Source organism: Ciconia boyciana, chromosome 16 (genome assembly GCF_034638445.1).
Source record: "Ciconia boyciana chromosome 16, ASM3463844v1, whole genome shotgun sequence".
Lineage (NCBI taxonomy): Eukaryota > Metazoa > Chordata > Aves > Ciconiiformes > Ciconiidae > Ciconia > Ciconia boyciana.
This window is the reverse complement of record NC_132949.1, coordinates 3,937,232-3,964,446: the sequence shown is the minus strand read 5'-3', so window position 1 is coordinate 3,964,446 and position 27,215 is coordinate 3,937,232. Positions and strand designations below refer to the sequence as shown.

General features: G+C 44.5%; 1 protein-coding gene across 1 annotated transcript in view; it reads right to left on the bottom strand.

The window, feature by feature from the left end:
* Nucleotides 1-2,100: 2,100 nt before the first annotated feature.
* Nucleotides 2,101-27,215, bottom strand: part of CACNG4 (calcium voltage-gated channel auxiliary subunit gamma 4) — a 44,534-nt gene continuing 19,419 nt past the window's right edge. Inside the window, exons 2-4 of the mRNA XM_072881445.1 lie at nucleotides 12,557-12,640; nucleotides 7,290-7,430; nucleotides 2,101-6,453 (exon numbers count right to left, since the gene is read on the bottom strand). Of these exons, the coding sequence (XP_072737546.1) occupies nucleotides 5,915-6,453; nucleotides 7,290-7,430; nucleotides 12,557-12,640 (764 nt within the window). The 3' untranslated portion in view covers nucleotides 2,101-5,914. The remainder of the gene's footprint in view (nucleotides 6,454-7,289; nucleotides 7,431-12,556; nucleotides 12,641-27,215) is intronic.

The following is a 27,215-nucleotide window of genomic DNA, read 5'->3' as shown; positions in this document are numbered from 1 at the left end:
AGAAGACTGGTGCATAATCCTCTAGGAACAGTTCCTGCAGTCTCCCTGCATCAGCTGGCCAGTATTCACACTTAAAAACCAGTATCACATGAAATAGAAACAGACTATTAATGAGGACCTGGTGGGAAGCAGGGAGAGTTGTCATTAGTTGCACTTTAGCAGCAGTGAGTGCGAGAGAGAGAGACAGACAGACAGACAGTTGTGTTTCTCTACTAGAGAAAATGCTAAAGGAGGTGTCTCAAGACCAACTATTGCATTATTTTGTCCCTAGCAGAGGCCTTGGCTTGGCTCTGCTCCCCAGAACTTGCACTTTTCTATATTTCTTCCAGACCAGCCTCTGTATTTACCACAACCCAGATTAACCAAATTCTGTGGTTCCCTTCTGGCAGAACGATGTTCTGCAAGATGTTCTGATGTTCCCTTCTTGCAGAACGATCCTTCCTAGGTGAGAATAACCCAGAGCGGAGGAGATGGCGCCTGGTCCGCTCTCAGCTCAAGCACATTTTCAGCGAACAGCTTTCCTCAAATGGGAGCTGCTTAGCAATATTTGAGCTCCTGAGCCTGCATTGCCCTGGCGCGGTGAGACCACCCTGGGCACGGTTGGCTCTGCATAGCTGATACCCAGGAGTACCGCCAGTGGCACCCTCCAAAAACTCCCTAATTCTGGGGCTGAAATCCTGCCATCACTGAAGGCAAGAGCAAAATGCGTGTGCGTGTTTTGCTTGTTTTTTTATTTTTTTTAATAGACTCCCATTGGCATGAAGAAGGAGATACGGCCCCGCACTGCCAGACACAGCCCAGCCTCTTCGCGGCACCAGCCCCGCAGCCCCACGGAGCGCAGGCAGGGCTGGCCATCCCTGCCGCTGCCCGCACCTCTGATCCGCAGCTTCGTTCTCTTAAAATACCGACCGCCGTGCCGGGTGTGCTGTTTCGGTAAGCGATCCCTTCAGCTCTGGTGAAGCGAGGCGGTGGCTGTAAGACGAGCCGTTTTGCAGACAGGTGCAGAGCACTCCTCATTCCCTTTTATTTTCGGTACCTCCCATGTTTGTTAGTTTTCTCATTCCAAGGAAATGCCACATCCTCCTCGCTGGACTCTTTCTCCACTTTCCAAAGCCTTAAGGACTCTGTCTTTGCTTCCCCCTCAAACGACATCGCGTTTTGATACGTCCCTGTTGGCAGCGGGGCAGCCACCGCTCTTGGGGTCACTATTTACCCACAGACTTGCTCAGCAATGTGGGAAGAGCCTTCATTTATTTTAGTTCAAGGGAAGCAGCTTTGGGCTTGAGCTTTAAATGGCTTCACTACCGGGTGTCGGAGGCATTTGAAAAGATGAATCCCCTGCCTCCCTCCAGACATGCCAATTGATCATACGTATGGGGAGAGGCAGGCAGATAGAGATACGCAGGCGGTCTTCATCTTTAAAGACAATCTGGAGGCTTAGGAACCGGGAGGGTAAAGTTAAAAGCGGTATTTGAAGAAGAAATATTGTCTCTGATACAGGGATGGTTCGGGATGTTTGGGAGCAGCGAGAGGCTGCTGAACTGCCGACCCGTGTTCGGTGCCGCTCGCACCTCTGGGATTTTATGGTGGTGATCAGAGCAAGGCTTTTGTGGAGCTTCAGCACACGGGGTCGAGCTTTCTTCAGGCAAAACAGACAAGAGCTGGGAGAGGAGGATGCTCGGAAGCAAATTCACATGAAACCTCAAAAGGTGGAGGCAAAGCACAAGCTCGGGGCTAGGACTTCAGAAGACACTGGCTTATTTTTGTTGACGGTGATTTGCAGTGCCCCTGGCCGCTATACCAGTCTCAAACTGGGCACCCAAACCAGAGTGTGTCTCTCATGGGCCAAGTTTAAGCTGGAAACTAGAAGGTTTTTCTTAGTTTCTTACCCAAATGCCTGGAAATGTGAAGATAGCTTATCTTGGAGAATTCTTTGTCTGTGGGACCACAAGAATATTTTTTTCTCTGATATATTGGCTTCCGGTAACATCCCCAGCTGCAATCAAAATAGGTAGAAATGTGAAAAAATAAACACAGAAATCTCAGCTCAGAGAATGTGGAAGTTAAAAATCTATATACCTTTCTCCACACAAAAATGGATACATTTAAAATGGTTTATTTAAAAAGTAAGGATTAAGTACATTATACATGGTTGTGATTATACCAGCAGAACTGAAGCACAGTGGAAATAACACTTTAGAACTGCAGACAGAAAAGTAGCCTCAAGGGACATGATATATTAGCCCTTGTGGATATGTGATCCATACAGAAAGAAAAGGAAATATAAAAATAGTTTATTGTTAGCTGTACGGGCATATGAAGTGATTTCTCCTTTTACTCCTATTGTGTATGAGAAACTAGGAAGAGAGACCTGACGATATACCTGAAACTTTATTTCTCAGCAAATTGAATCTGATCCAATAGCATTTTTTTTTAGGTCTGCTGTTACAGTATGTTATAGGATAATACCAAAAGACCGATTATTGTTAATGATATGATGATGATATCTGCAGGCCTTGTTGAGAAATGGGGGCTAATTTGTGTTTAATGCTGTCCAGGGAAACCAGAGAGATGTGGAAGAGCAGATGATTTTTATTTTTTTTTAAACTATCACTGAGTGGTTGCAAAGTCCGAGCACAATCTAATTCTGTTCAGATAGATCAGCCATGGAGCAAGACACTGTTCATGGGTAGCAATGCTGCAGATTTTTCAGTTTTGTCAGAATCAAAGTTTTCCACAGGAAAAGACTGATTTTTGGAGGATTTTTTTTTTAACCGGAATTGTCAAATGAAACAACAGTTTTTTCGCTTTGGTTGAACACATTACTGCGCTGCAATTTGACACAGACCATGAGTTTTACGTTGCAGCCCCCATTCTCCCACAGGACGAAAGCTCTGGTCCCTGTGATCTCCCCATGCCTTTGTTCCCTGTCCAGACCCCGTATTCCATGAGCATCCCATGAATACTTCCCTGCTCCAGCTCCATTTTTCAAGGGTGCTTGCTGGAGAAGGAGCGGATGCTCTGGCTCGGACCGAAGCAGGGCATCGTGCTCGGAGAGCTGCTGAAAGCAGCCCTGCTCTGGGCGAGGAGGCTCTGGCAGAGAGGAACTTCCCGAAATGCTCGGCAAGGCTTTTTTTGCCAACGTGGTGTAAAAATACTGCACGTGCCTCTGCAGGTCTGACCTGGGCTCTAGAAAAGCCTTAGACTTTGGCTGGAAGTGGATGGTTGGTTTTAAACACATTCACTGGAGAATGGCGATTAAAGGAACAAAACCAACGCGCAAAGCAAACCTCACACTGTCAACTTCCAGTTCAATGTACATGAGTTTAGAAAAACAGCCTATATCTAACTCCTGGTTTTAAAGGGAATGATTTTATTCTTAATTACAGTAAACACGGATGAGGACTTATTTCTAACTATTAGTTTATTAACACAGTGGGAAACAAATAGTTCTGGGAAATTGCACTTGAAAAATACATCAACTATAATTAGATGTAAATTAATTAGCACTTAGTATGACACACTAATGAGACAGAAGGTTTTTTTTTCATTGCAAACTTCTACTTCTATCATAGCTAATCAAAGTATTTTAATATTACGAAGTCTCAAAAAGTAGGAAATAATTTATTGTTTGAAAGCATAAAGATTCTTGTAAAAAAAACCTTTCATCAAGAACTTTAATAATTTTAGAACTCTTTTACGTTGTCCTAGCCGAAAAGTAGGTAAAAAAGTTTTCTTGTCTGCCTCTGTTTGAATTTTTTTTAAAAAGCTTGTGTAACATCTTTCTCCATAGTGTGTTGATACAGAAAGTAGCACAGCATTTTCTACTTTTAAATCGTTCCCATCGCTCCATTCGCTTTAGCTCTCAGAGTTCAGAGGTTTGAAAAAGGATCCCAGCAGAGTTTTAACCTGAATGGAAACTCTTAATAAGCAGGGATGAAGGCTCCAACCCACCTCTGCCAAAATAACGATGTCGCTCTGCCAGGCTGAGGGCTAGGCAGAGCTTAACAGCAACTAGGGGAAGACTTTCGCTTAAAATTGAGAATTGTGTCTTGGTTCTTGCAAGGAGAGAGGCTTAAGCAGGGTTTACCTGGGGGAGAGAGTGGGTTCGACTTGCTTTTTGGGATGTTAAGGCAGCTCCTCCAGGATTTCCCTGGAGGACTTGGTTCTACTAGCTGAAAGCCTCGTATCCAAAACACCACCGAGTCACTGATGCTGCGGCCATCACAAGATAAATTAAGACTAAAGAGGTTTTAACAGTTTGGCTGAGATCTTCCACCATCAGTGAGCCAAGCTTTCCAAATCATGTTTTTTTTCTTGTCACCACTTCTCTAGTCTTCTGGTAGCAAAGATTTTCTGGGCAAAGATGACGCGAATATTCAAAGGAGTCTACAGGAATTAGATGCTCCTCTCTCACTGCACCTAATTCATCCAAGGAGAATTGGGCACCTCATTCTCATATGGCTTGGTCGAGTGGTCACTAAAATCAACATGAGTACTATTAAATTAAATGACCTTTGAGTCAGGCCCTTGATCTTTGAGATTCCAAGCCGAAGTGTAAAAAATAAAAGCAGGAATTTAAAAGAAAAAAATATTTCCGACTTTTTTAGAAATATACAGAAGCAAAGGGTACAAATTAGTTCCCCCTTAGGTGATGCATAGAGTTTTCTGTGGGCTCTCTGCACATAAGTAGATTCATCATTACAAAATAAATTAAATTAGGTCGAACCATCATTTCCATCTAAAAGCAACTATACCTTGCACCATGCGGCACTTATTCATAATAAAAAGAGTTTAATAAATATCTCATAAATGGTGATTATTTTTGTTCTATTTTAAAAAATACAAAGTTGTCATCCATTCTGTTAACACTCAGTTCCCATTGCTGCAGGAAGTTTTGCTAGTCCGAACATATTAGCTTCTCATTTTCTTACGCACATTGCTTAGATATCTTAGTCTCCAGTAGCGTTAGTGTTGCACTTGTGAAGCAGTAAGGAAAACAGGAATGCAGTCGCAGGGAACCGGTGGCTTCACCTGCGCGGGCCACCCCGGCTCAGCTCTGCTTCTCGCTCTTGCTATAAGTAGTCTATAGGGGCTCCTGACAGACAGCACTCAGCACCTTGCCGGATCAGGCACTAGGGCTAGTCAAAATAAGAATTCAAGTTTTCTAAATGTTAGGCAATAAATGATATTTGCAAATATGCTCAAGTCCCACCTACTTTAATCCGTCCCTTTCTAGGTGTTTCAAGATGCACTCACCCTCTTCTCCCCCACCTGCATTGCCCCGAGGGACGCCTTACACCCAGAAATGGGAGACCCCCTTACCACCCCATCAGGGAGTCTGTAACGCTCAGTATGTGGGTGCTCTACGGTTTCCATAGCACAGGTCAGTTTTAGAAAGTGTTGCCTTCAAAAATATATTTTCTTTTTTCTTTTTTTTTTTTTTTTGAAAGAGGCAAAGCTTATGCTGTGTCAAAGGGAAGTGGCTCACTTGATGAGTAGTTCGTATTCATCCTTGGACTTGGTTATAAATCATATTTGCAAGTTTGTATTAAGGGATCTCAATATTAGAAAAAAAAAAGTCGTACAACAATTTTTCTGTAATCCTTTAAAACACACTGGTGGCAAGTCCTTTGCAGTTTCTCCGAGACTTTGTACACGCTACAAAAGTGCAGGAACATGAACTGCCTTCATCTCGTGACACCAAGAACTGAAAGAAACAAACTCCGAATAGCTTCAAAAAAAGCTACGAGCATGTAATATCTTTATGTTGGTCCAGAGGATCTCCACTTTCTACCTCAACACATGCCACAATTAAAGAGGTGAGAGGGTATTTTAACATCGCTCCTTCTCTTTCATGACAGATCCATTCTGTTTCGATATTTCTTCAAAAAGCGCGAGGAAGGAAGGTACTTCAAACAGGCGTCGTTCTCCTGTTGACCATGTTGACGTGGAGTCCCTCCTTAAATTCCTTCTGAAGGAAGTTGTGAACCTGCAGAAAACTGGCTTCTTGGTCTGCGTTGTAGCTGGCAGCCGTTGTAACCTTCAAAGGCTCTCTGGAAAGAGTGTACATGGAAATTTCGTTCATAGGAATGGTGCTTGCTATCTTCATGCCAACTGGAGAAATGTCTCTAGATGGAGAAGGCTCTGTAGATCGAGAACTGGATCTGGACCTCCGCCTCCTGTACCTATAGCTTGGCATCCTGGCATAAGGAGAACTGGAGGAAGTCTTAAGGAATTCCCTCTTGGTCTTAAACCTCAGCTCTTTGTTCTTCTCAATATAAATGTTCACAGCCAGAACACCTATGGTTTCGGCCACAATAAAAGACAAGGCTCCAAAATAAAAAGACCAACCATAGTTGTAATGGTTCTTTTTGTCCTCATCTCGCTTGTCACTTGGGTCACCTGCATTGCTTGATATGTAGACAATGATCCCAATGATATTACTTAGTCCTAGAGAGAGAAAAGCATAAATCAGTGGTTATGTGGCTGGGAAGATAAAATTCAAGCCACATTACTTTCTGGACCTGAATGGTTCAAAGATTATGACCAGGAAATTTTATTACACTTATTTACTCTTCCATTTATCTCAAAATTTCATTTATTCTTGAAAAACAAACAATAGATCCACATCTGGGTCACATATGCTCACATGGATCCCAAAATATTCAGCAGGATTTGTTCCCATCTCTTCATTGCCATGGTGGAAAAGAATTCACATATGGGAGCTCGCTAATATTGTTAGTGGGGTTCTAACATTCAGAATAATAATAAAAATACATTTTGAGCTCAGGGCTATGGCTGTTCACCTTGATCAAGATAAGTTCCACCTTGCTGAATTTTCATCTAAATGCAGCATGCTTAATCCGAGCTTCAGGGAAAGCTATTACCAATGTGGCTGACTCTCTCAGATGTTTCTAGTGTAAAAAAAATGGGCTCACCTATGATAGGTGAATTTTTTCTGCCATCATATAGAAGAAAAGAAAAAGTCCCTGGATGTAAGAGATGCCTGATTCATCTAATGTTTAATACATTTTAAATAGTGTAAAACCTGCTTGTTACTGACTTTAGCTTCCTTTTTCAGGAAAACTAAAAGCTTTTCTAGAATATACTTATTGTAGAGCTTCAAAAACATATTTTTGTCTTAAGAAATTTGCCTAGCGTGATGTTGCTAGTGCCCTCGATCCAGGAAAGGGGTACAGGGAGAGAACTGCCAACAAGCTTTTCCACAGTCCTTTTCAGTTTAAAAAGGCAGCGCTTCTTAAGAACTCCATTTAAGGAGAACATACCTGCTGCAACAAAGAGAATCCCAGCGCTGAGAATAATGTTGTTTTTGCTGTTGTAAATCCTTCCTGCTCCGACACAGAGTCCTCCGAGCAGCAGCAATATTGTGCTTAGGATGGGGAACACACTGGAGGCACGGACAATCCCTGGAGGGGAGATAGGCAGAAAACCAGGACAGACAGTAATCATTTCAGATGCCTTCTCAGGCGCAAGTGTGGAGATTACAAAGTCTCAAAACCCCTGGCTTTTGCTGGAATTATCACTGATTCTGCATTTCTGTGCACGTTTTTGGGAGCTGAGGCCATGGATAGGTGGCCAGTGGGGCACAGACACTCTCAGCTGAGTAGCTTAAATCTTTTGAGCTTTCTCCTAGAAAGTCCAGCGTTATCACCATTATTTGATGCCACCGTGTACCGTTTCTAGCACCGTTTCTAGCAAAGCATGAGGTAAGTGACAGTAAGACCCGACATCAACGCAGGGAGCAGCAGTCAAAAATTCATGAGCTGGCTATGAACCCTACAACGTTTGGGGATGGCTTGAGCAGACGGGTCTGTTCCTTGGTACATGCACAAGGCGAGCAAATTACAGCTCGAGTCTGCAGCATTCGTGTTGCCAGTGAGCACAGCTAATAACCCCTTTTTCTTTCGTTGAATGTTAAGGACATTGAAACCTTTCAGATTTCTAAGGAAGAAATTTTAACAAGTGTGTCTCAGATGTTTGTGTTTAGTTTCCTGACAGCTAAGTAGAGCCATTTCAAATTCTGTATGCCTCAGTCCATTCACCAGCACGGGCTATAAAATCCCTGAAAAAAAATTTAAAACACCACTTTAAGCCAGCTTTCAAAGTCAGGTCACTACAAGACCAAGCAATAATCGAAAGGGAAGTGGCAGGGAGGGAACAAAAGGACTGAGAAAAAATAAACAGGCGCAAGAAGAGGAAGTCCGTATTGTAAAAACCAAAGGGGTAAAACCCGGTAGGCGTTCCTGAAAGGCAGAGCAAGTTATATTGTTATAGACAGAGGATTTTTTTGAAGAAGGGGAGATAAGGTGCTGAATGCTGCTGTGGAAAACAGGATTGTCCCAAAGCTGGGGGCCATGGAAAGGCAAAGGCAAAGGGGAGTCCCGGCAGGGTGAGCGGGTGCCGGGGCGTGGGGATGCTCAAGGTGGGTGGGGGTCAGAGGCTGCTGTCACAGAGGGGTGGAAACCCCACAGCACGCCGGGAGGACATGGGGACCCCCAGGGCTGAGTGCACGCAGAGGAGCAAACCGCCATCTGGACCAATCTGCTGATGCGGAGCCATTAGCCACACGGTCTCTCCCGGGTGCTATCTTCCTGGCTGACACGCACAGCGAGCGGCGCCCGTTTCCCGAGGAGAAACGGCCAGATGTTACAGCTGATGCTTTCTCATTTTACTTTTGATGGCCGTGGCGTTCCCAATTCCGTGAATTGCCTCCTAATGATTCCCCTGATAACTGGTGGCAAAACTCCCACTGACTGCAAGAGGGACAGGGCTGGGCATTTAATAACAGCATTGCTTTTGTGCGCGTTGCAAAGCCCCCGGGAGCCCCAGTTATGGGCCCAGCCCGCATCAGGATGGTGCAAACATAAAACAAAAAAGACAATCCCTGCCTGGGAAGCTTATGTCTGTATCAATCTGCAACAGTGAGAAAAGTCCATCTCCTTCCAAAACTGGCAATGCTGCTGCACGTGTCCTTTACAGATGGGGCATTTTCTAACCAGATCTAAACCCAATTCAGTCGGATGCATTACTGTTCTGACAGTGTCTTGCAATAATTGGCAAACCCGAGTAATGAGGGTGTAAGGTCTCTAATCAAAGCCCGTGGAGTGCTGAGAGCCCACTCTCTTGTCCTGGGTGTATCCCCACGTGTCTGGTGTGAGGTAACAGGGCTCTGACTTTTCGGTCAGTTTTTAGAGTCTGTTATTAGAAAAATATTCAATGATATCGGGCTTTGTGCTGCTGGACATGAAGGCACCCCAAATCACTGTCTGTCTGCTACTGTCCTGACAAAAGGCAGCCTAGGCTTAAAATCTACTGTGGCCCTTTCTGGTCGTTGTTTTCTATAGTTTATGTTCATGCTGTTTATAATGAGTTCAATTAAACAAAAGAGCTTTCCTAAAATGCTTCAGTGATATAATCAGAAGGAACTTGCCAGATATGCCAAATATAGGGGGGGGGTGTGTGTTCTACTTGTAGCAATAATCTCCAGACATAATTTTTCTATAGTAGGTAATTAATGTGAAGAGAAACAAAACACACAGTGTTCTCTTCCTGTAAAACTCCACAGTCTATTTTTTTCCTACAATGTGTACTTTTAGCTCTGAAATTTAAAAGGAAGCTCATTTTTTTACATATGTCTCCTGATACTGGTAATAAAATGACAGCACATCAAAAAACATTAAGGCAATCTGGTTTTTGCTTTCTCCCCTGCTTTTTTTTTTCTTGTTTACCGTCCTGTCTGTTTGCATCGGCTGTTCTGCACCGCTATGCGTTGTGACACCTCCTTCGGTGAAGCGCCGCAGCGTGCCGTGCTGCTCCTCCCCACGGGGCTGCGAGCCCTGGCACTCCGCTCGTGCTTTTATTCTCCTCCGAAAGGCAGGAGCCAAGCAAATAGCTTTAAAAAGGGGATGCTATAGCATGTGGGGAAGAAGTGCATGAAAGTGTAGACATGCCCCTGAAACGGGGTCCCCAGTACCCCTCCTCATGGTTGCACTTTTGCACCGCAGCAGAGCCCTGACGTCCTCACACGAGCGGTGAGGATGAGTATGGCTGAAATGCCCTCTTCTGCAAAGGGAGAGGTGCATGTGCTTCGTGCAGTGCTGGATCGGAGCAGCTTGGTTTCTATGTGCCTGCAGAAATGCAGGAGAGGAGGGAAGCTGGAGCACATGTGTGCGGTTGGGCGACGCAGGCAGCAGCCCCGGGGGCTGCATGGGCTTTCTGTGCGCAGCAGCGATACCTCTGGCACTTGCTGGGGCTCTGCACAGACATGTGAAGGGGATGTTTTTTAGACACACAGATTGGCGTGTGTTGTCACAGGGAAGGTTCAATAGGAGGGGTCTTTTCTGAGCTCCTTTGCACGTGTTAGTTCTCACCGTGGCTGCCGTTTGCTTGGTTTTGCAGGGAGCAGCCTGAATGTTGAAGGGCAAAATCCAAATTCCTGCTCCTACCCACTCCCCGGACCACAGTCCCCTAAAATCAGTCATTTCACTGATTTCAATAGGGTTTTGAACCAGGGCTCAATTCTGCTAGCACCATAATATTTACATTTATCTGAAGCCTATATTAGATTGGTAAGTGTGGAGCAGGCTGAGACCCCTCATGCTGCTCGTTCAGGAGCACAGGATGCATGGTGTTGGTGCCTTTGTCTAAGCAAGACAGGAAAAATAAGGGTTACCCCCAACATAACCCTCCAGGAGACTTGTGCCAAGAAATGGCTAAAAAGCACGGTGAATGATACAGAGACAGCAGATTGCAAAGGTGTTGCACAGAGGGCACAAATGGGATGGAAGGTGTCACGTCTCCTTTGAAACAGGATGCAAATATTCTCTTGTCTGTGTCTAGTTAGAGAATGATTTGGTTCCTATTACATATACGTATGAGCTTATCTCTTCTGGATTTAGATACGTAACCTTTCAGTAATCTCTAAATCACCATACGCATTTTAAGTGGAGCTGCAGTTTTTCTCACAGAAGTTAAAGCAGAGGAGTCCTGTTACCCGTGCAGACTACGTGAGGATGAGCTCTCCTCTGCGGGGGGAGCAGCTGGAGCCTGATTTTGCAGAAGACATAAAGGGTTGAACCAACTTGTTTTTAAGGTCTGTACTTAGTCACTTTGGAAAACAGCTTTTAGGAACACCCGTCACAACTACACTTACAATTTGCCAATCTCATGTCTCAGTGCGGAGCTGTAGCCTGTTTTTCCCAGTTCTCCCTTTTCTCCAAATAAAGAAGGCATGACACACTTTTATCAAGATGCTTCTTAATTCCATTTTCCTTAACAGTCCTTTTACTAATGATATTTCTTTCCTAAAGCTGACCTGGCATCAATTTAATATTGGTTCCAAGGCTTTGTATGAAAGATAAATGCAGCTGTGCTCACACTCTGCTAGTCTGCCTTCGCCTGAGCACTGAAATCATGTCACCCAAGCACTATGACTGATCTAAATTGACAAGAGTAAAGATGAAAAAAAATCTGGGTTCTCTGGTAAAGCACACTTTTCAGAGATTTTTATTCTTTCTTCTTGTCTTAGCAACCAGAAGTTGTTTCCCAGAAGTGAGCAGAAGGGCAGAGTGGTTCTCTAAGCGGTGTTTCAGGTAATTAATGGCAGTGTAATTGAGGAGTGTTTTGCCTTGCCGGGTGTATCAGCTACCAGCATCACTCATTGCTCCCTGAAGCTTTCCCAACACCTTGTGAACTGCAGTTCCTTTCTCTGGTAAAGGATATTGCTTTCAGCTTGGCTGGTCAGCTCTCTTGTTCAAAAGGAACAACTAGGCAAGGTGTCCTCCGGGCAAGGGGAAATCGAACTCAAATTTTGCAGGATCGTGAAGTTTCACACTCAGGTTCCAAGATTTCCTATCACCTGAGTGAATGGTCGTCTGGAGGAGATGAAATGATTGTCCTTATTTCAAGCACCAGGTTGGTGGATGAAATTACTGCTGTGGGGGATTACACACCAGCACGGAGCAGCAATGGCTGGCTGTCCATGCAGGGAAACCACAGCCCATGTTCATGCTGAGGTTTTGCTCTTAGCTGCAGAAATTTCAGCTTCCTTCCTACAATGCAGTAATTTCATTGAAGGGGGAGGTGGCTCAGCAGCTGCAAAGGATGAGGCTTGCATAAGGGTTGGATTTAAGCATTAGGAAAACCTTCCTATTGGGCTGGAACCCACTCCTCAAACCTGTTTTGATACACTAATCTGATAAATACTCCCTCTGTAAAATACCCACACCGATCTGGGAATGATAGCTGTACTTTTCATTTGAAAATTTTCCATCTAATGTTTAGAGAACGGGCACCACAATCATGAGCCTTCCCCTGGCTGAAGGAAATCCCTGAAATAGGGGTCCCCAAGGGTCATGGTTGTGTCAGCTGCAGCGTGAACTGGACGTACGTCACCACTGCTCTGTGCCACCCAGTTTGGGCCAGTCTCTTGCAATGAATAAGACTTGGGTTGCACTCTACAGAAGAGAAACCCAGGAAAGTCTCTCTGGCCATGTCTGTTAATCCTGTGTTTTAGGTATTACTTTTCACTTACGGAGAAGGTATTCTGAGCTGTCATGGTCATAGTCATTGTCTTCAGGGAAGTGGTTGATTCGGAAGCAATGTCCTTTGTAGATTCCTAAATGAAAACAAACCAAACATAACACATAAGGAATAGAACCAGGTAAATGCACTTTTGCCAGCTCTGCTTTATTTCCTTTTCCTCCCAGGTTGTATAAGTAAATTATTCTCCTGTAGGGTTGGTCACTGATTTTTTTTATGCGATCAAGAAACCATCTCTAAGGTCAGGAATTTTGGGCAGATTGGGCTGAAGCCTAGCTGAGGAAGAGAGCGCCAGGATTCCTGGGCTCTTTTCTTCAGTCTGCCACTAATATCGTTCTCTTGAGTTTTTTAATCTCTCTGTGTTTTGCTTTATCAGCGCCGTGCTTATCTTACAAGCGTACTGAGTTTGCAAAGCTTCTTCTTCTTCCTAGAGTGACTGTCACTCTGGGTCCCTGATCCATGCCTGGGGCTCCACAGCAAAGCTGAGTGCCAATCTAGCACCCATCACCCCTCCTGTCTTGTCCCCAGTGAAGTGCTGGTTTCCCTTATCAGAGCTGGTAAATGTTGAACTGTCTGAGGCCTCTTCAATTACTCTCTAGGCTTGGAAAACAAGTCCATAAATCTCTTTCTGCTGCAATTTAAACCCATATGTCTCCCTCAAGGTTGGCTCAGCTTTTAATGGCATATTTGTTTAGTTAACCAGGAGCCTGTGCAGTAAGTCAGGGCACGAGTGTGCACTCCTGATACCTGAAGGAACAACGCCAGAACTGGCCAGATGAACCCCTCACTCGACTGAACAAGATGAGGTTCAGCACTTTGTCCATCTGGGTAAAGCTTTCCATTAGTATTTTGTATTATTTTCTATCACGGTTATCCATAGCCACATCCACTCTTAGCTGCAGTTGGGTAGCTGAGACTGCTGTCGCACAGCGAGCTGCACGGGGACCTCTCCCCAGAGAGCTTACTGCAGGAGTGAAGCCCCGAGGTGTGATTCTGCCTTGGTGCTTTCATTATTCATTAACCAGCGCTTTCGTGCTCAGGAACATACATCACCCAGGATGAGTTATCCTCTGCACAGGAGTTTCGGTGCTTACAGCTCGAGCTAGCAGAAGGATTTAAAAACCATCAGTTAATACGACTTTAACAGAAGCACAGCTGCAGTCTGTAGGATATAAATATGGATTTATTTCACTACCTATTACCAATGAGTACAAAGATCTCAAAAGAATTACTAATCCAGAGGATTTCAATTGCACCCTGTGAGTGTCAACTGCAGGTTTGCTACTAGAGTGCATTTCATTCTTCCAGTAAATGATGTATCTACTCTAATTGCGGTAACGGCTCAGGCTTTCTCTGCACAGCACTTCAAAGGCTGTGAACAAGAAATAAATGGCTCACGTCACATCTGGAAGTGACACACCTGTCCTGTCTGGCAGGCGGACGAGAGCACTTCAGCTGGGACTGCTCCGGCTAAGCATGTTTGCCCATGCATCCCTCTGTTTGCCATCAGCTGGTCTGTTGCTCCTGATGGCTCTCCAGCAAGGCAATCCAAAATTCAGATTTTAAAGATGCCGGTGCTTATTTTTATGGCAGTTCACGCAATCAAACCAAATCCCTCCCAGCATAACAGGGCCTCTGAGAGTGGATGGTCATTTCTTTGAGTCTCTTCATTATGGTGTGCCAATTTAGAGGGAATACATTCAGAGTATTATTTTTTCTCTCTCCTATTCATTAAGGAAAAAATCTAAATAATCTTCTCACTGTAATTTCCTATGGAAATAGGCTTTTCAATGACTCTGTGCTTGTGTGTGTATAGGTGGGTTGTCTCTCAGTCTGTATGTACTCCTCCAATAACTTTTAAGGTAGTTGGTTGAATTTATCCAGAGCTGATAGACAAGTAGAAGTATCACAGGTAACTGAGCTCCCAAACTCCTGTGCAAACAGGTAGATGCACGAAGGAGAGAGCTCTGTCCACGAAAGGCTGCTTTGTGAACTTGCACATTCACAGGGCATGGACATGGGCGACAGCCCAAATAAACGTCCCACTTCCAGAAACTCAATTAAGAGACAAGAAGTCTGCAAGACTGAAATGTTCCTCAAGCCTCTTGTGTTCGCAGCATTGATGGATTGATGGAGAGTTTTGGCCTCTGTAAAATGGCCTCACGTTATTAAACTTCTGAATGCAATGGGCCCCTTAGCAGAACTTTCTCTTACACAGAGGCCATGAAGCCATCCCTTCCATCGCAGGACTGAAACGCATCAGCAAGACAGGATGGGTTGGTATTAGCAGTGTCTGGGCTTTTCCTCTTTTATGGTTGGAAACCCTCATTTCCTTGTCCTTATATCTGGAGCCTGTCACATGAAAGAGTATTATCAATCAAGTCTAGCAGAGGTGAAAAAAGAGGATAATTAGCCCCAAACAGAAAATTCTAGATGAGCTTGGGAGTTCCTTTCTATTTCCAGTTCTTAGGGATACTGAGATTGGTCATTCTGGCCAACTTCTTATAGAAATAGCAAATGGCTGTGCAATTTGGGCCTGTATCAAAGCCTGGGAATCCAAGATATTCTTCCCAATATTTTTGCTGTAGTTCAGATCACAGATATTGGTTCAGGGTCCTCTCTAGTGTCTATGGTATTTGATAGCTAATAACAGCAACAGACTGGATAAATTTTTTCCATAAACTTAATAGGTGTCATATAACTCAGCAGCAGCTTATTAAACTCTCAGTGAGGCTTGAAGTCGCTATCAAGAACTCTGGTGATCTACAGGGTATTGAGGGCTCTTTCAATCCACAAAGTACCAGAAACAAAGTTTTGCTAGGAAATGTAACAATACCTTTTTTTCATAATGATGGACTTAGAAACTCAGATTTGGGAAAAATTAAAACTAGCTGGGTGGAAGCTACTGAAGCAGTAGTCATCTTTAAAAGCACAACAGCAGAGTCTGACTTGTACTTAAACACAAAAAAACCAAACCAAACCAAAACTGAGATTTGGTGAAATACCTGGCTCCATGCCCTAGCATGCAAAGCAATGCAAAAGAATAAAAGACATGAAACAGGTGAGGTGGCAGGAAAAACCTCAACTAAATTCAGTAGCAGCTATGCTACAGCATCTGCACAAGGCCTGAACGCCTTGAAGCTCTTCTCAAAGGCTTCAACAGAGGATGCGGTGAAGAAAAGTGTAGACAAACGTGGTCACTGGGCCATGCTCAGTAAGGCACGCATGGGCCGTTTTCCACATCAGGATGTGACGTGGAAAAGAGATTTTTTTAGTTTGCTTGAGTCTGAGGATACAGTCCCTTATATACTTTGGAGAGGAAGACGGAATATTTAACTTCTACTTCTGTGCCCACTAGAGAGAGATAAATAAACTGCAATCACTGCCTAACAGATACTAAAATATTGAGAAGCACTTCTGGATACCTCTTGAGAGTAAGAATAATATCCCACTGAGATGCTATAAGTATTACTCCTTTCTTTGAATGATTACTGATATGTTTTAAATGACGCTTTTAGAAATACTAATATTATAATGCATTTTTTTCCTCATAATAATAACTTTGTTCTGAATTTTGAGCCAGGACTTCAGGATCTGGGTTAATGATAATGAAGACACAAATTTTCTGAAGTGTTGCTGATAGTGTAAGAACATTTTTTTCCACTGGCTGCAGCGTACTTAGCTGGCATTTAAAAACTAAAAATTGTTTCTGACTCGGTTTTACTCTGCGTTCAAGGGCTTCTCTGACAAGGTTAGTACTTCCCAATCTCACTAAGTGTTGTTCAGATAACTATAATTAGAGTGTGATGTACTCAGATAATGTGATAAGGGAGGGAATTGTAGCGCCTAAGTGAAGATTAAGCTTTGTTTTGGGGTTTGAGATCTCAAAGTACATAGAGTTTTCAACACTAAATCAAAGTAGTGATCCCAAATTCTGATGACATACTACCTTCTCCTTGCTCTTTCTCAAATAATCCTCTAATAATCCTGCCTGTACCATTGCAGAATTGTTCACTGGGGGTTTACTTTTTGATGACTGAGCGCGACGGCTAATGCTGTAGGATGCAAATGCTTATTAACTTTGTTTGTGGCCACGCGTTACATGATCACGTCATTGTTGGCCATATCATCAGCCATTTCCCGTGGTTAGTATTTATCAATGACAACATTCCCTGATGCCCTGGAAGTGTTTGCACAAATCAGCACTGGAAGATAGAGCACTTAAATATCTGACAATATATGTCAAGGCAGGCTGTACCTTTGTTTTCTCCTCCCCCCTAATCCTGAAAACTATATACAACAAGATCTTTCCATAACATTAGCGTTCTGTTGTCATTTAAAATAGGTTTCCACCATGCAAGACGCTAGCAGCTTTGCAGTAGAGGACCTTGTCTGCAGGGTGCTTCTGTCAATAGCAATTTTTGTCTCCTTGCTCTGAGCACGAGCTTACGGGAGGCGATATCTGATAGCAGTGGGAGACACATGAGGATAGATGGGTTGAGCTGCTGCCTCATTCTCCATCAACAGCTTCTGCAGAGCTATTGCTCGATTAACTATTTCATCTTCCAGCCCTCTCGCCCGCCCTTGTTGGTGAGACTATGCAGTAAAACATCAGTTTTGGGACTTGGTTGAGAAGCCTTTCTGGTTTTCTCATGGGACACCAGACATTTGCGACCTCCTTGGATCAAACTCTCCCCTGCCAACACGCCACATTCTTGTAGCTCTTGAGCAGCTACAGATACTCAGTCACACATGTGCACACTATTAATAGAGTTAAGCAGAATTTTCTCCTGAGGGGGGTTAGGCTGATGGAATGAGTGCTATGAATGTCAGCTGCAGAAGTGGTCGCATGGCTACAGCAATTACCTGTGGGCAGGTAAATACACCCCATAATTGTCCAGCCTAAAATCCCACTAACCAGCTGGTTTCGTTCTGGCAAATGTGGGTCTTCTGGGGTGCTCTGAAGATGTGGAAGGAAATGATTTTCAAGATCATTTGACAACAAGTGCTTCCAGATACGGGGAATACAAGTTGCAAGGAGCTGACTGTATATTAAAAATAAGGCAATTAGTAAGGAACCATGGGAAATTTGGCCCGGTGGTTCTGCTTGTTGCATCTATTCTGTGATTAAATGCTGTGCTTCAGTTCCAGAGACAACCGTTAGCCGACTTACTGCAACGCTTGAATATCTGAATGTTTAAATGACAAGTTTTCTGCATATATCAGCACAGAGAAGGCTGGCTGACAGATAACATCACAGACAACAAGAAAGGCGTGACATGCAGAGTGGGGCTGCTGTACCAGCAGTTGCCTGAACACAGTGTCCATCTGAGCATGCCGTGTGGGACTGGGTTCCCTAATGGCATGGCTTTGCACTTCCCTTGGACAACAGCGGAGAACCTCCATTAATAGTGAGTGAGAGTGTGTCAGCGCTGGACTCTGCCAGGGGAGAAGAGAAACAGTTTGGTTTTTTTTTCCTTAGGAAGATTTCTCTGCTGACAGGTTCTGAAATCCTTTGCAGTGTGATTTGAGCAATAGTGAGCAAAGGAGATCAGACATGCCAAAAAATGTTCCTCTCCGCAAAGTTTACAGCGTGGAGTCTATCTGTGCACTGTGTTCATTTCTTTGATTTTCCACCAGTACAACTCCCCTGTCTCACTGGATTGACACACAATGGCAAATGCAGCCACCAAGTTAACTTTCTTTTCTCTTCATTCCTCTCATCATAAAATAACCCTTGAAAAGAGGAACGGGTGGTGCCCCTCCTTTTACCTTCAAAACCTGCTTTGTGGTGCTGATGGTCGAACAGGGACTGTTATGGTCCTGAGCTCTCCACTCAGGCCACAAGGAACAGCATTAGATATTTTTTTTGTAACTTGGTGCTTTCTATGTTAAATTGTTCCGAGTTTGATTATTTGTCTCCTGCTGTTTGCTGAGAATTTCGCAGGCCTGTCCTTAAGTTACTTGAACAAGCACAGATCCTGTGAGTCTCTGTCAGAGGATGTTTAATGCTGTCATTATAAAAGAAATCATGAAGTATTGATGCAGGTCATGTGCAAAACACACCCCATGTGAATTTGCTACACATTGCTGCTGTAACGCCGCCTTCATCGCCACGGAGGATGGAGCCAGCAGAGAAAGAAGCCTCGGGAGGTTAAATACACATTTATTTGGTATCTGCCTTTGAGAAAAGTTTGGCTGTTGTGAGAGCCTTGCGAAGCTGGAAACTTCAAAGCATAGGTTGTTTTTGAGACAGATGCTGTCTGACACCCTCTGAGTCCTGCCAGTCCGGGAAATATTTGTCCATATGACAGTTTGTGTTTTTGTTTCATCCTGAAGGTGAATTTGGAGAAGAGCACAGCTAGTACCTGGGGTTATTGTCATGCTTTTGTCAGGGTAGGTCTTGTTTTCAGAAAATGTTTAGGATCTAAAAAGATTAGAAGTCCATTCCCATAACTGTGGGCTAGCATGGTACCATAAACCAGCTGACCATCACTAGCTGTCTGTGCGCGTCATGGTCAGGCTAAAGCAAATTCAGCTCAGCTGAGTCTTTAAAAGGAAATTATCCTGAATCTTAACCATGTTACTCTACAGGTGTTGAGACAGTGAAATAATAACCTTCTATTTTTCCTCATAAAAGTCCTTTCCTTCTTTCTCTATCTCTCATCCCACAACTCAGAATTCACTTGTTTCTCATTGCGGGGGGCTGAACTGCCTACTTAAGGGCCAGATTCTGATTTCAGTGCAGTGGATTCAAATCTGCCTCACCCAGTAACAGCGATATTAGAATCTGGTCTTCTCCCTTTGTTTGCTCCCCCTCTACTTCCCGGGCAAAAAGAAAATGATTTTAAAATGTTCACACGTCTGAAATTTGCCCCACTTTCTTCCTTAGGAGCTGTTAGCTCTAACAAACCCTTTGGGTTCTTCTTTTGATCTATTTTCAATTGTCTGGTGGGCAAAGCAAAACTCCTCCTTGAGTCTCTTATTTTCTTATCTTCTGCTGTGACGTGAATTTCCCCCTTTTCCAGTCCTCCACCTCCGCTGCCTACAGACCCTCCGCTGCTTAGAGCTTTCCATCGGTCCCCTCAGTGCCATGTGAATAACTACGGGTTGCTTTTGCTGCTGGCTCCATCTTGCTCCTCTTTAACGATTTCAAACACAAAACACCTTCCCGGTGTGTTTAACACCTCGCGAGGGCTCAGACCATCCTGGCGGCAGCGGTGCTGGAGGAGACGCGCACTGAGCAGCTCGCAGCTGCTTCTGCCCACGCACTTGCAAATGAGCTGGTAGCTGGTGTTGGCAGGGGATCGCGCTCCGCTCTCACCCCAGCCTTTATTGTTAGTGCTCGCCATTCCCCTCAAGTCTGGCAAAAGCACATTTTCTCTAGGAACAGGTCTCAGTTTATCTTGTCATTTGACATACTCAGTCCCACCATTAACCTTGCTCCACTTCTCTTAGCTTCGTATAGTAGCTAATGCTCCCTCCTGTATTTATCATAGACTGTCTATGAGAGAAGAGACTGTCTTATGCCACCACTCTCAAGTATTTACTCTAGGATATGATAATCTGCTTTCCCCAACTTGCCTGCACTGTGGCAGTGTCCGACCTGATTGCCTTTTGCCATCTGCAGCCTCTCCTTGTTGCTCCTCTACAAAGCTCTCTCAGTTGGAAGCTGCCTCGCTCACAGCTTCTCCTTTCACCATATCCCCGCAGAACGAAGGTTGTGTTGCTCTATTCCTTGCATTGCTTTTTTCTACAGTGGTCTCAAACTGTAGTGGAGCTCATGCTCCACATTGCAGAATAGCCATCTCCGCTGATCCGACTGCCAATTTCACAGCCATAAGTAGCGACTGGTGAGGTTCCTGCTTGGGCAGTTTGACCTTCATGTCATGACCCACCCTTTTCTCTTCGAACACTCCGGATTTTTCCTGTGGCCTAGATGTGGTGCCTTAGCTGATGATGTCCTCCAGATACCAGTGGATGCTCACCGTTGCCCAAAGAAGTTAGCCACACAGGAGAAGATGTATCTCACTTGGGTGGTGAAGAAGTCTGCTGTTGGGTGGTGACTTCTAGTTCTGGCTTGAGCAATTTTACTCTTTGAGCAATATTATTTTGGCACGCTGCAATCCAGGACGTAACACCTGAACGCTATTTTGTACAGCCTGGTAAAGCATCTCCAGATTCTGATCACCTACACCAGAAGGCATCCAGGGAAATGCCTGCAGAAGCTCAGTTGGTTTTAATTCATGTGGGTATACACAGGCTCAGCATCCGACCTTCTGTTTTCAGCTGGGCAAATATCATCAAAGATGTTGTGCATTTGTATTTCTAAGAAATGAACAGATGCAGAAAAGATGCTTTGTCAAAGATGACTTTAAAATTCTGACAGCCTTTTGTTCCATTATAAGATTTTATTTGAGACCTTGAGTGATGTTAGAAAATCCGTGGCAGCGAAACTCATTTCCCGAAGATTCACCTCACCTGCACATCTGGGAGCTAATAAAACACATCACAGTGTCTGGCTGCTGTCCTTTGAATTCTCTTCAGTCATTACAAAACTGCTGCCAGAAGTACTAAGTGTCCTTGTGCTACCACAGTGAATACCAATAGTATCAGGGAAATGTAGGACAGCAGTGAAGTAGATAACAGTTGATTGTACGTTACATGTTGTTTTGAGCTACTTAATTTCCATTTTCTTCGAATGTTCCTCTCATAAACCAGCATTTTGGCCACAGAAGTCATGATTGAGGTTATTTGGCAATGCTCCTATCCCCTTCCCAGCTGCCTTTCCTTAGCCAAGCAGCAGCTAAAATCGCGTGCTGCGTTATTCCACCACCACTGCTCAGGCATCCCCAGCAGCCCCCCCGTGCATTGCTGACAGTCTTCCTACCACCACTTGCAATTTGCTCCTTATTAACCATGCCCTCTTGTGCTGCTGCTTGGATGGCAAAGTGGGGGAAATTTCCGGGGGGTCTGTGGCTTATTTTAGACTTTTTTGTTGCTCCTTTTTCTGGAGCTTACTGGGGGAATGACTGTGTTTTCTAGGAAGAAGCACTGACATACTTCCAACCCTGATGTTCAGTTTGCATTTTGGAAATCATCTGCACAGGGAAATAGGGGCAATTCCTCAACCTGGGTATGACGATTTTTTTTGGGCAATGCTGGTGATGCTGCTTGAGGAACATTTTCAAGTCAGAGCTAAGTTAGCCCTGCCACAGCGAGCGTTCCCATGCCTGGCTCATTCCCAAGAGACTGTCAACATTTCCAGTTGTCATGGGGTTGTTAACTCACTTTTCTGTGTCTGCTTTTCTATCTACCACCATGGCCCACGCTTGCTGTGTTCTGCCTTCACACCTCGTCTCGTCCTGCATCTCATGCCGCAGTCCTTTATCCCGGCAGCCCAGAAGTTTGTCTCACCGCTCATTTCCATACTTTGCTCCACTGCTGCTTTGCCAAAGCTGTTTCTGGGTGGCTGATATAATCATTCTCTCCCTTTTAAAGTGAATTTGGAGCTTGGATAGAAACCTCCATTAGTTTTGCAGTTGGCTTTTCTACCTTATATAAAATTGGTCTAACACTTGAGGAGCTGGTGTTGGCTTCTTAGGTGAGCATCTTCACCCATCACAGCTTCAAACTGAAAGTCATTCTCCAATGAGTTTCCAGCCTCTTTCTTACATTCTGGTCCAAAATGCTTTAATTTAAAGAGGTACTTTAGTAACCAGCAGTGCTTTTGGCACAATGTGTCAGAGACTGACTGGTTATTCACAACTGTAACTACACAGTGGCCACCATAGCTCCAACACCTCAGAGAGCAGTGGGAAATAAGCTGTGGTGGCCTGAATGCCAGCTAGGACTCAGATATATCTTGATTTGGATGAAAATCCACTTTTTTCCCCCCCAATATTAGAATCATAGAATCATTAAGGTTGGAAAAGACCTCTAGGATCATCTAGTCCAACCGTCAACCCAACACCTCCATGCCTACTAAACAGAAATAAATATTCTTGACCCTGACATACATTCACCAGTACAAAGACTGATCATTCAGGCAGATTGCTGCCAGTCCATCAATCACTATGAGAGGGCTGAAATGCCGAATTGTACCGGATGCAATTTTGAGAACAGATAGTCATTTTGTCTGATGAAGCGTTCATATGCTACAAAATGACAAATTGTGTTTATTTTCACATTGTCAAACTGTGCTTTTTTCCTGTGTTGGCACAATTGGAATCAAGTTTCCCTTAAGGGATAGTTTGGTTTTTATCCATCTGGTTTCCCTTACTTCAGTAACTCATCAGTTCTCCCTCATTAACATGGTGATCAACCAGGGCTTGATGGTTTCAATTCTTATGATCACAGCATGTCTATAAAGCCTGTATCATGGCTCGTCACTACCCGGGGGAGGAAATTTAAGGAAATGGACATTCACGTCTCTTCAAAGTCCCTACTGAGTTTATAATTTGAGACGTAGTCATGGTCATGTCTGGGGAATGAATACTGTTCTTGAACTAGATGAAACATATACCCAGTACAATGTGTGATGCTTTATCCCCTGCATCTTCTGCCACCTCAACTTTCATACATGTGCAGACTTGAGCTATTGCCACCTTAATTTCTACTTTTAGACCGTCCTAAACTGCCTTTTTCTCAGGCTCCTGAAACATCTTCGTTTCACAACAGGCAAGGTTTGCAGTTGTCATAAAGCAGTCTAAAATTTAAGATACAGCTCTCCAGAATGAGGACCCGGGTAATTCCTGGGGATGTTTGGAGTAGCATGCACAGAATGCTTCTGTAATGGAAAACCCCTCCAGATCTAGTCAGTGGAAAAATGGTTCATGTAATTGATACACCTTGTGAGATCTCTTGGTGTAGCAGGAGCTTACAAGGCACCACGTAATTACCTCTCTGCATAAAATGAATTATTGTCTGCTCTAATAGCAGGGAATGTCTCTAACCTGACATCTAGAACTGAACTCTTTCTTTAAAAAACTTTCTTTTGGCTCATTTGTGGCTCACCACAAAGTTTTTTCATGAAAAAAAAGTGAGGGTTAGATTGGAAAGTAGTGATATAGGAGCTCACTAGTTAATTGATCAGGAATATGCAGAATATTTGGACACTCCTGCAATCTTCTAATGTTTCCATGTCTCTTCAATCCATGGTGATTCATCATAAGATGATGGCGTTTAGAAAAACAGTTGGATATTGAAGAAGCAATAGGGAAATTTCGCTCCATAAATCAACTTAATTGAAGGGAATGCTTGCAATATGTCTGTCTTCATAATGCAGTGACCTTGAGTTGGATCTGCATTCATTTTGGAGCATGTCTTCCTCATTTCTATGCCAGCTTGTTGAGTTATACATAGAAGCTAAACCTCTAGAGATTGATCATGCACAATCAGTGATGCGGGACTGAAACAAGGCAGATGACAATGGGGAATCTAAAGGTTAGGAGAAAGGGGTGTAACTGCCAAACCCTACTGATGGCTGGATTTGGGAAATGCAAGGCAAAGGTTTCAAAAATCATCTGCGTGATGTATTAGTGGAAAAGACACTCCGCTAGGAGAGATTAGTGCAGTGCATCCAAGAGACTGTGTTGTCCAGTTGAATACCCAGGGCTAATGCCTAACCTTGGGAAAAAATAACAGAGCTGCTGGTTAGAAAGACTAAGTTCCAGTGTGAAAAAATAAAAGGAGCAAAAATATTTTGCAACTGTAATATATCCTGGAAGAAAATATAAAGGAAATATGAAGGACTTTAGCTTGAATTAGAGTTATTACTGATTTGGTTATTCCTGATTCCCAGCAGTACGTGCAACCCGAAAGGTGCCATACCCTCGCGGCGGGTAGGTGCTGGCAGGCTCGGGTGTCTCAGGCATTTGGTGGTAGAGGGTGCCTTGGCAGCAGGACGGTGTGTCCCTGGCTGCGGCCAGCCTCGTGCAGGAGATGGGGCAGGCTGGTCTCACTGGGGCACCTTGAGAGGGGGAGGAAAATGATGAGCAGCTCTGGGGGAATAAGGGCCTGGGGGAGGAAGGCAGAGAGCTATGTAAAAAAGGAGGAAAAGGAGCGCTTTGGGGCAGAGCGGGGAGGAACGGGAGGTGGTTCGCAGGGGAGGAGGAAAGGAAGCTTGGAAGAAAGTGGGAGGGAGAGAGAGCTGAGGAGGAGGAGGAGGAGACGGGAAGGGTGGGCGGTGGGTGGCCGGAGGCGAGCAGAGGGCCTAGGAGGAGAGCAGGAGCTTGGCAGATTGGTGGTGCCTGTGGAGACGGGGACCAGATGGCGACCTGGGTCCTCCCCGAGCAGCTCTGCCTGCATCCACAGCCCTGCCCGGCCGAAGGGTCGGTGCTCGTACTGCTGACAGAAGGCGAGGGGATGCACAAAGCCACTGCCTGATGAAAATTAAGAGCCTGAAACTTATAATGCCCAGGACTGATTTAAATTATTACATTTAACAAATGACCTAATACATAAAAATAGAGACGGCTACCAAAAAGATCTGTTTAAATGAACACGTGCAGAAGAGATTTCATTTGGCTCCTGCACCTGAAACTTTCTATTTCCTAATGCGAACTAAGCAGTGACAAATAAAAATGAGACTGCAAAAGCAGCATGACCTCTTTAAGCTTTAATTATTCATTTGAACTGTTTTCTTCTCTGCTGAGATTCAGAGCGACACATTTAAGCGGGTTCCTCTCAGGTTTCAGGTTTATGGAAGATGTAACTTCCTTGTTACACCAGTTAATAAATACAACTAAGCACAATGGCCCAACAATATTTGTAGAAACAACATTTGGGAAAATGTGTTTAATGAATCAGAAGTGCCTTAATCTAGTCAGTCCTGAAAAGCAAAGCATATCATGCAAAATTACAATGCACTAAAGCACAGATGCATAAATATTTTATTGTCGAGATTTCTGAGTTTACTTTCATCTCTCTTTTCAGCATTTCAGAATTGCATTTTACTAAGAAATGTCTCTACCTGCATCAGGGAAGGATAATGGTGGTGGTAGCTTTGGGCAAACCAGTCTGGGATCTCATACTTGGATTTAAATAATGTATCTGAGAGCCCTTAGCAGCATCAGGCACATCTTCCATTGTAACCAGAAATGCTTATTGCTTTTTGCTGTCCTAGGATGGCATGGAAGTGACTGGCAAGGTTTACAGCTGGGAGGAGAAAAGCCAAGAAATGTTCCTTTTGCCGGGAAGACTGGTCAAAAGGCAGGTGCCCTCGTGCCCGGCTGCACAGGCTTAGTGCCTTGGACTCCCTCACAGCCCTCCCTCTTCAGTCCTTCATCTCTCTCCCCGACCTTGTGTAACAGCATCTCGGGGACCATATTTCCTCTCCAGTTTTGAAAGCAGGAGAGGACCAGTTTGTCACCACCTTGGCGAGACCTCCCGAGAGGTACCTGGCTCGGGAGGCAGGCAGCACCTCCGACCACCCGGGAACGGTGCCGTGCACGAGGGGAGATTTACAGCTCCTCTCCCCTTCAGACACTTCATCTGGTGCGATGCAGAGCTGACAGCTCCTCATTTCCAGGTATTACAAATTCCTCTTCCTCCACAGGAGGCTGTACAGGCTGTCTGGGGTCCCACACGCTGAACCCCCCCCAGGGCAGCATCCCTGCAATGGTCCTGGCAGACGGGCGCAGGCAGCCAAAGGGCAGCTTTCCAAAACCCGCTTCTCTTAACGGGGCCACGCTCTGGTACTTACTCAATCTTTACAACTCAGTGATATGCTGCCAATATATCTTTGCCAAGGAGACAAAAATACGTCTCTTCTTCCTACTCCCTCAGCCTATGAAAAATCTCCGTTGTGTGCAAAGAGACCCTGTGTGTGTCTGTATATGTGTGTGTATTTGCGGGGGGGGCAGGGGGGAAGTAGAGTTTCTGTTAATTTATTTTCCAGTTGAAAGTCTGCCTTGTAGCCAGGGAAGCACTGTTTTCACTGTTGTCGTGGTTTAGCCCCAGCCGGCAGCTACGCACCACGCAGCCGCTCGCTCACTCCCCCCTGGTGGGGTGGGGGAGAGAATCGGAAGAGCAAAAGTAAGAAAACTCGTGGGTTGAGATAAGAACAGTTTAATAATTGGAACAAAATAATAGTAATAATAATAATTAATTGTAATGAGAAGGAAAACAACGAGAGAGAGAGAGAAGAACAAAACCCAAGGGAGGGAAAAAAGGGGGGGGGATGATACAACCGCTCACCACCTGCCGACCGATGCCCAGCCAGTCCCCAACATGCTGGCATGACATATATGGTATGGAATACCATATACTGGGCATGACATCATATGGTATGGAATAGCCCTTTGGTCAGTTTGGATCAACTATCCTGGCTGTGCCCCCTCCCATTTCTTGGGCACCTGGCAGAGCATGGGGAGCTGAAGAAAAAAAAAAAAGTCCTTGACCAATGTAAACACTGCTTAGCGACAGCCCAAACATCAGCGTGTTATCGATATTATTCTCATACTAAAATCCAAAGCACAGCACTATACCAGCTACTAGGAAGAAAATTAACTCTATCCCAGCCGAAACCAGGACAACTGTGTATAAATTTGGGTAGAAAAGCCTTACTTTGTGCTGAGCAGAAATGGCAGTGCGTGCAGTGGGAATTGGGAGCAAATCCTGTAACTGCTCCGTGTCCCAGGTTCTCCTCT